The sequence below is a fragment of the Lithobates pipiens genome, unplaced genomic scaffold (genome assembly GCF_037356315.1).
Source record: "Lithobates pipiens isolate NorthernLeopardFrog02 unplaced genomic scaffold, aLitPip1_a1.2 Scaffold_19, whole genome shotgun sequence".
NCBI lineage: Eukaryota > Metazoa > Chordata > Amphibia > Anura > Ranidae > Lithobates > Lithobates pipiens.
The window spans coordinates 377,194,304-377,203,967 of NW_027507764.1; the positions used below are offsets into that span (position 1 = coordinate 377,194,304).

General features: G+C 46.7%; 1 protein-coding gene across 2 annotated transcripts in view; it reads right to left on the minus strand.

The window, feature by feature from the left end:
* The window catches only part of ATP9B (ATPase phospholipid transporting 9B (putative)), a 534,623-nt gene extending 525,862 nt beyond the window's left edge, over positions 1-8,761 (minus strand). For both annotated transcript variants that reach the window (XM_077492334.1, XM_077492333.1), the window contains exon 1: positions 8,612-8,761. In XM_077492334.1, the coding sequence (XP_077348460.1) occupies positions 8,612-8,688 (77 nt within the window). In that variant the 5' untranslated portion in view covers positions 8,689-8,761. The remainder of the gene's footprint in view (positions 1-8,611) is intronic.
* Between the last annotated feature and the right edge of the window lie 903 nt (positions 8,762-9,664).

Consider the following 9,664-nt stretch of genomic DNA (forward strand, 5'->3'; position numbering starts at 1 on the left):
AACTTTCACGTAGAATAAATAATATCCACTAAGTTGGGTTATTTTTACTAAAGCTATTTAGCAGTATACATTTTTGGCCAAATTTATGAAGAAAAATGACTGATTTGCAAAAAATTTTTATAGAAATTAAGAAAAATGCATTTTTTTTTTTTACAGAATTTTCGGTATTTTTTCATTTATAGCGCAAAAAATAAAAACCCAGAGGTGATCAAATACCACCAAAAGAAAGCTTTATTTGTGTGAAAAAAAGGACAAAGATTTCATATGGGTACAGTGTTGCATGACTGAGTAATTGTCATTCAAATTGTGAGAGCACTGAAAGCTGAAAATTGGTCTGGTTATTAAGGGTGTTTAAGTGCCCAGTGGTCAAGTGGTTAACACACTTTGACCAGAGCGATATAATGTTACAATAGTAACATTGTACTACTCTGGGGAAATTATCAGATTATTTATTTTTATTTTTTTTTACACATTATGCTTGCACACACACTGACTTGAAAAGTTATTTATACACCTTGAAATTTTCTAAATTTTGTCATGTTACAACCAAAAACATAAATGTATTTAATTGGGATTTTACATGATAGACCAACACAAATTGGCACATAATTGTGAAGTGGAAAGAAAATTCTAAATGGTTCTCAAATTTTTTTACAAATAAATATGTGAAAGGTGTGGTGTGCATTTGTATTCAGCCCCTCTGAGTCAATAAAGAACCATATTTTGCTGCAATTACAGCTGCAAGTCTTTTTATGTATGTCTCTACCAACTTTGCACATCTAGAGAGTGACATTTTTTCCCATTCTTCTTTGCAAAATAGCTCAAGCTCTGTCAGATTGGATGGAGAACATCTGTGAACAGCCATTTTAAAGTATTGCCACAGATTCTTAATTGGATTTAGGTCTGGACTTTGACTGGGCCATTCTAACACTCCATTGTAGCTCTGGCTGTATGTTTAGGGTCGTTGTCCTGCTGGAAGGTGAACCTCCACCCCAGTCTCAAGTCTTTTGCAGACTCTAACAGGTTTTCTTCTAAGATTGCCCTGTATTTGGCTTCACACATCTTCTCTGTCCCTGCTGAAAAAAGCACCCCCACACAACATGATGCTGCCATCACCATGTTTCACAGTGAGGATGGTGTGTTCAGGGTGATGTGCAGTGTTAGTTTTCTGCCACACATGTTTGTTGAGTCCCACACAGGGCTACTTGCAAACTGGGCTTCTTATGGCTTTCTAATTGCCACTCTTCCATGAAAGGCAGATTTGTGGAGTGCACGACTAATAGTTGTCCTGTGGACAGATTCTCCTACATGAGCTGTGGATCTCTGCAGCTCCTCCAGAGTTACCATGGGCCTCTTGGCTTCTTCTCTGATTTATACTCTCCTTGCCCAGCCTGTCAGTTTAGGTGGACGGCCATGTCCTGGTAGGTTTGCAGTTGTGTCATACTCTTTCCATTTTCAGATGATGGATTGAACAGTGCTCCTCCATGAGATGTTCAAAGCTTGGGATATTTTTATATAACCTAACCCTGCTTTACACTTTTTCACAACTTTATCCCTGACCTGTCTGGTGTGTTCCTTGGGCTTCATGTTGCTGTTTGGTCACTAAGGCTCTCTAACAAATATCTGAGGGCTTCACAGAACAGCTGTATTTATACTGGGATTAAATTACACACAGGTGGACTCTATTTACTAATTAGATGACTTCTGAAGGCAATTGGTTCCATTAGATTTTAGTTAGGGGTATATCAGAGTAAAGGGGACTAAATACAAATGCTCGTCACACTTTTCAGATATTTATTTGTGAAAAAGTGTGAAACTCATTTTCCTTCCACGTCACAATTATGTGCCACTTTGTGTTGGTCTATCACATAAAATCCCAATAAAATGCATTGACATTTTTGGTTGTAACATGAAAAAATATGGAAAATTTCAAGGTGTATGGAAAAATTTTCAAGGCACTGTAGCAGTTCATTACATTGCTATATGCAAGCATTTTACTTAACCACTTAACACCCAGGCCAAATCTGACATTTCTCTCCTACATTTAAAATTCATCGTTTTTTTTTTTTTTTGCTAGAAAATTACAAAGAACCCCCAAACATTTTATATGGTTTTTAACCACTACAGCCCCGGACCAATAAACACCTTAACCACTACAATACAGATCACTTTCACCCCCTTCCTTCCCAGCCCAATTTTCAGCTTTCATCGCTCTAGCGCTTTCAATAACAATTGCGCGGTCATGCTACACTGTACCCAAATGAAATGGTAATCATTTTGTTCGCATAAATAGAGCTTTATTTTGGTGTTATTTATTCACGACTCCGTTTTTTATTTTTTGCGATATAAGCGCAAAAAAAGCAGAAATTTGGAAAAAAAACTATATTTTCTTTTTTCTATTTGAAAAGAAATCCAATAAAATCAAATTTTGTCATAAATTTAAGCCAAAATGTATTCTGCTACATGTTTTTGGTAAAAAAAATTCCGTTAAGTGTATAATAATTGGTTTGTGTGATCAGGGACATATGTACGCAAATGATCATGTACATATGTGTGCAGGTGATCACGTACATATGTGTGCAGATAATCATTGGGACATGTGATTTTAGTGGGACATATGTGGGGGACATGTTTTTATTATTGGGGACATGTGTTTTTATTATTTGGGGACATGTATGTTTTGGGGACATGTGTGTTTTGGGGACATGTGTGGGGACTGTGTTTGTACTGTGTGGTGTGCTGTGTGTTGACACTACACTGATGATCAGTGAGTAAAAAGCTGTAAAAAACAGCTCATACTCACTGATCATCAGCCGGCTGCAGCGTTCTGCTCTCCTCTCCTCAGCGATGACTTCCGTGTGAGGAGAGGAGAGCCGATTGCCTAGCAACCGGCTGTTTGTTTACATCACATGACGGCCGTGATTGGACACGGCTGTCATGTGATCAGGAGGGCCAATCACAGAGCCCTCCTGCCGATCTGAGATGTGCCGTGTCCGGGTGACACGAGCACATCGGGATCGCGCCGCTGCGCGGGCACGCGCGCGATCCCGCTACTTCTGAAGGACGTTCCTGAGCGGCCTATCAGGAGTAGACGGCTCCCACCCGGCCGTATATATGCATTGGCCGGGTGGGAAGTGGTTAAGGACCAGAGGTCTTTTTCCAATTTCGCACTGCGAAGCTTTAACTGGTAATTGCGCGGTCATGCAATATTGCACTCAAACGAAATTTGCGTCCTTTTCTTCCCACAAATAGAGCTTTCTTTTGATGGTATTTGATTGCCTCTGCGATTTTTATTTTTTGCGATATAAATGGAAAAAGAGCGAAAATTTTGAAAAAAAAAGATATTTTCTTCTTTTTGTTATAAGAAAAATCAAATAAACTAAATTTTAGTCATACATTGAGGGCAAAATTTATTCAGCCACATGTCTTTAGTAAAAAAAATGTCAATAAGCGTATATTTTTTGGTTTGCGCAAAAGTTATAGCGTCTACAAACTAGAGTACATTTTCTGGAATTTACACAGCTTTTAATTTATGACTGCCTGTCTCATTTCTTGAGGTGCTAAAATGGCAGGGCAGTACAAACCCCCCCAAATGACCCCATTTTGGAAAGTAGACACCCCAAGGAAATTGCTGATGGGTATGTTGAGCCCATTGAATATTTTTTTTTTTTGTCCTAAGGGATTGAATAATGACAAAAAAAAAAAAAATGTTTACAAAAAGTTGTCACTAAATGATATATTGCTCACACATGCCATGGTTATATGTGGAATTGCACCCCAAAATATATTCCGCTACTTCTCCCGAGTATGGGGATACCACGTGTGGGACTTTTTGGGAGTCTAGTCGCGCACGGCACCCCGAAAACCAATCACCACCTTCAGGATTTCTAAGGGTGCAAATTTTTGATTTCACTCCTCACTACCTATCACAGTTTCGAAGGCCATAAAATGCCAAAATAGCACAAAACCCCCCAAAATGACCCCATTTTGGAAAGTAGACACCCCAAGCTATTTACTGAGAGGCATGTTGAGTCCATGGAATATTTTATATTTTGCCACAAGTTGTGGGAATATTACAAACTTTTTTTTTTTTGCACAAAGTTGTCACTAAATGATATATTGCTCACGCATGCTATGGGCATAAGTCAAATTACACCCCAAAATAAATTCTGCTGCTTCTCCCGAGTACGGGGATACCACATGTGGGGGACTTTTTGGGAGCCTAGCCACGTACGGGACCCCGAAAACCAAGCACTGCCTTCCGGATTTAAATATAAAATGCTATAAAAAAACTGTTAGCGATCGCAGGAATCAGGCCTGACTCTGCGATCGCTGCAGTTATGTATTTAGTGTTTTGTAAGTGACAGCGATCGATCGATACTGCACTTGGGTGGGCTGGGCAGAGGGGCAAAACGCAGGTGCTAGCCGGTATCTGGGCTGATCCCGCTAACAATGCGTTTTTTTGTAACCCTAAACTGCTGGGGACGCTAGTATAGATCTGATCAGATCAGATATTGATCTGTTCAGATTCTATACCACTACGGGAGGTTTATGCTTTGCGTGTGGGTGTTAGCGGTACTGGCACTAACCTAGCGCTGCCTGGGGCGACGCAGACCCTGACCCTAAAACCTAATTGATATCACCCGCCGGGTGATCAGGGGGTTAAACCTTTATTGGGTAATAAATGGTGGGTGCCCTGATGCTATAAAGAGCAAACTAACCAGAGTCACCCGTAACACTTATACGGTGATCAGTGGTGAAAGGGTTAACTAGGGGCAATCAGGGGGTTCAAATTTTTATTAGGTAGTATATGGGGGTCCCTGGCGCTATATAAAAACCAGACGGGGAACCTAAATAACTAACTGGCTAACCAGCGTCACCAGTGACACTTATACTGTGATCGCTGGTGAAAGGGTTAACTAGGGGCAATCAGGGGGTTAAAACCATTATTGGGTAGTATATCGGGGTACCTAGCGCTATAAAAACCTGGCGGTGAACCTAAAAAAATAACTAGCTACCTAGCGACAGTAGCGACACTAATGCAGCGATCAGAAAAATTATCGCTTAGTGACACTGGCAAAAGGGGGTGAAAGGGTTAACTAGGGGCAATCAGGGGGTTAAAACCATTATTGGGTAGTATATCGGGGTACCTAGCGCTATAAAAACCTGGCGGTGAACCTAAAAAAATAACTAGCTACCTAGCGACAGTAGCAACACTAATGCAGCGATCAGAAAAATGATCGCTTAGTGACACTGGCAAAAGGGGGTGAAAGGGTTAACTCTAGGGGCAATCAGGGGGTTAAATCTTTATTGGAGGGTGATAGGGGGCTACCCTGGACCTAACAATAACTGCCCTGACAGTTTTAACTGTTACAACTGACACTGAATGCAGTGATCAGTAAAGAAATGATCAATGCAATCAGTGACACTGTGACTGGGGGGGGGGGGGGTTGTGTACCTATGTGTACCTATGTGTCAGTGTAGTGTTTTGGTGCACTTACTATTAGTCTTCTCCTTGTAGTCCGGTCAAAAAGACCGCCCCGAGGAGAATGACATCACTTCCTCCTTCCTGTGTAAACAATACACAGTGGGAGGAAGCTTGTCATTGGCCAGGAGCGATCCAGAGGGGGTGGCCAGAAGCCAACGGCCATCCCCTCATCACGGATCGCTCCTGGAGCGAACCGGACCGCCGTATTCAGCGGGAGGGGGTCCGATCGGACCCCCCACCCGCTGGAAGGCAGGCACGTACATCTATGCAACTCATAGCAACTCATTATCTCGCACGGTATTTGCACAGCAATTTTTCAAACACGTTTTTTTTTTTGGACTGTGATAGGTCCAGTCTGTACCATGTCACTGACCAATCACAGCTAGCAACACAATTGCATACAATGGATGGCTTGAAAGGAAGCCATCCATTATAAATAACTGTCATGTGACCTGCTGTGATTGGTTACAGCGGTCACATGGTACCAGCAATGGGCAGGTACAGTGATCAGTCATCGGCTGTTTCCGAGTCTGACATATGACGTCCACCCAGATCGCTTGGAAAAAGCATGACCTATGGCAGCATGAGGGAAGTCAACATATCCCCTCTCTGGTATCTACTCAGACTTCTGCCCAACTGTGACCAGCATGCTATAAAATAGACTAATCCCACAGCATCTTCAGAAACCATTAGATTCTATTAGTTTATCAATCCACACAGCACTAATATCAGTGGTTTGTCCAATGGCATTCTAAAACAATGGCACCTCCATGCACAACTACAGTAGCAAGCAACACACCCACACTGCAGTGCAAACACCATGCTTTGCGGTGTGCTGCGTTTCAAAAAAAGGGTCACGGTATTTCTAGTTGTGGCCATCTTGAGTGAGGTGCAGATTCATATAGACTTTACTGCCAGGAATCCATCTGCCCTTAGCTCAGGTATGCAGGCAGGAATGTTTCACTTTCCACTGCAGCCTGTGGTAAAATAGTGTACAAAAACTTAGCTAAATACCGCAAAATAAATACATTGATTAACCACTTAGGCCCCTTTCACACTACCGCAACTTCAAAGTCACGCGATGCGGCTGCAATTTTAGGGAATGCCTGTGTAATGCGCATCAATGTAACATCCCTTGTGACAGCAATAGTCACGTGTCAGCTATTTTCATGGGAGGAGTCTGAGGTCTATAAGACCCCAAGTCCCTCCTTTGCGCTTAAAAGCATTCAAAATATCAAGTTTGGCTGTTTTGAATACTGACTTCTTTTTTTTAAATATTTTGCCTTTAAGGCTCCAGTAAACCTGACGTGACGTGTCAGCTAGTCGCTCGGGCCTTCCAGTGGTATCGGTTATTACAAGAAAGCCGACCGTCGGCTCTAAACAACAGTCCCCAGAGAACACGTCAACGCTGTCCCGAAAACGTCAGCGCTGTCCCCGGAGAACGCGCCAACGCTGTCCCCGGAGAACGCGCCAACGCTGTCCCCGGAGAGCGCGTCAGAGCTGTCCCCGGAGAGCGCGTCAGAGCTGTCCCCGGAGAGCGCGTCAGCGCTGTCCCGAAAATGTCAGCGTTGTCCCCGGAGAACGCGTCAGCGCTGTCCCCGGAGAGCGCGTCAGCGCTGTCCCCGGAGAACGCGTCAGCGCTGTCCCCGGAGAACGCGTCAGCGCTGTCCCCGGAGAACGCGTCAGCGCTGTCCCCGGAGAACGCGTCAACGCTGTCCCGAAAATGTCAGCGCTGTCCCCGGAGAACGCGTCAGCGCTGTCCCCGAAGAACGCGTCAGCGCTGTCCCCGGAGAGCGCGTCAGCGCTGTCCCCGGAGAGCGCGTCAGCGCTGTCCCCGGAGAGCGCGTCTGCGCTGTCCCCGGAGAGCGCGTCTGCGCTGTCCCCGGAGAGCGCGTCTGCGCTGTCCCCGGACAGCACGTCTGCGCTGTCCCCGGAGAGCACGTCTGCGCTGTCCCCGGAGAGCACGTCTGCGCTGTCCCCGGAGAGCACGTCTGCGCTGTCCCAAAAATGTCAGCGCTGTCCCAAAAATGTCAGCGCTGTCCCCGGAGAACGCGTCAGCGCTGCCCCCGGAGAGCGCGTCAGCGCTGCCCCCGGAGAGCGCGTCAGCGCTGCCCCCGGAGAGCGCGTCAGCGCTGCCCCCGGAGAGCGCGTCAGCGCTGTCCCCGGAGAGCGCGTCAGAGCTCTCCCCGGAGAACGCGTCAACGCTGTCCCCGGAGAGCGCGTCAGCGATGTCCCCGGAGAGCGCGTCAGCGATGTCCCCGGAGAGCGCGTCAGCGATGTCCCCGGAGAGCGCGTCAGCGATGTCCCCGGAGAGCACGTCAGCGATGTCCCCGGAGAGCACGTCAGCGATGTCCCCGGAGAGCACGTCAGCGATGTCCCCGGAGAGCGCGTCAGCGATGTCCCCGGAGAGCACGTCAGCGATGTCCCCGGAGAGCACGTCAGCGATGTCCCCGGAGAGCACGTCAGAGCTCTCCCCGGAGAGCACGTCAGAGCTCTCCCCGGAGAACACGTCAACGCTGTCCCGAAAACGTCAGCGCTGTCCCCGGAGAACGCGTCAACGCTGTCCCCAGAGAACGCGTCAACGCTGTCCCCAGAGAACGCGTCAACGCTGTCCCCAGAGAACGCGTCAACGCTGTCCCCAGAGAACGCGTCAACGATGTCCCGAAAACGTCAGCGCTGTCCCCGGAGAGCGCGTCAGCGCTGTCCCCGGAGAGCGCGTCTGCGCTGTCCCCGGAGAGCGCGTCTGCGCTGTCCCCGGAGAGCGCGTCTGCGCTGTCCCCGGAGAGCGCGTCTGCGCTGTCCCCGGAGAGCGCGTCTGCGCTGTCCCCAGAACCAGTACTAAGAGAGTTTCTGGTGGGCCGCCTGTTCCGTGAACAGCTATAAGGAAACTTCCCTGGACTTTGGGAGATTTATGGTAACTTCCTGTTTCCTTTCTAGGACAGGAAGTGAAGGAAACTTCCCCCCAATGGTACACAGACAGCAGAAAGATAAGCTGAGCTGGGCTCACAGCATACTCTCTACTCATACTCTAACACTGCTGACATGAGCCATGCACGGGGTGACGCTGACAATCCCTGCAGGAGAGCACTGCTCACATACACGGCGCTGGGCGGGAGATCTCACCTCCTCTTATTCTTATCCGCTGTATAGTAGGCCGCCCTCTTTTGCACAGGCTGGAGAGGGATGCTGTCCGCCATCATCCGCCGCTGACACGGCCTCACGTCACCGGCAACCAACCAGCCGCAATCGCGGAAGACGGAGGGATGTGACGTCACGGTCAGCTGACCCGGGAACGTGGGCTGCCAGTGAGCGGTGACGTCGCAGAGTTGGCTGGGCATTCCAGAACAGCAGCTGATTTCCTCCATGTGACCGAGGAGTGATGTGATGTGACCGAGGAGTGATGTGATGAGATGTAATGAGGAGTGATGTGATGAGATGTAATGAGGAGTGATGTGATGAGGAATGATGTGATGAGATGTGATTTGATGAGGAGTGATGAGATGTAATGAAGAGTGATGTGATGAGGAGTGATAAGATGTGATGAGGAATGATGTAATGTTAAGTGATGTGATGAGGAATGATGTGATGAGGAGTGATGAGATGTGATGAGGAATGATAAGATGTGATGAGGGATGTGATGAGGAATGATGTGATGTGTGGGATGAGGAGTGATGAGATGTGTTATGATGAGGAGTTATGAGATGTGATGAGGAATGATAAGATGTGATGAGGAGTGATGTGATGAGGAATGATGTGATGTGTGTGATGAGGAGTGATGAGATGTGTTGTGATGAGGAGTGATAAGATGTGATGAGGAATGATGTAATGTTAAGTGATGTGATGAGGAGTCATGTGATGAGGAATGATGTGATGTCATGAGGAGTGATGAGGAATGATAAGATGTGATGAGGAGCGATGTGATGAGGAATGATGTGATATGTGTGATGAGGAGTGATGTGATGTGACCGAGGTGTGATGTGACCGAGGAGTGATGTGATGTGATGAGGAATGATGTGATGTGATGAGGAATGATGTGATGTATGTGATGAGGAGTGATGTGATGAGGAATGATGTGATGTGATGAGGAATGATGTGATGTGACCGAGGAGTGATGTGATGTGATGAGGAGTGAGAGCTCAGAGAGCTGACACTGAGGATAGGGGCTCATTGTCATCA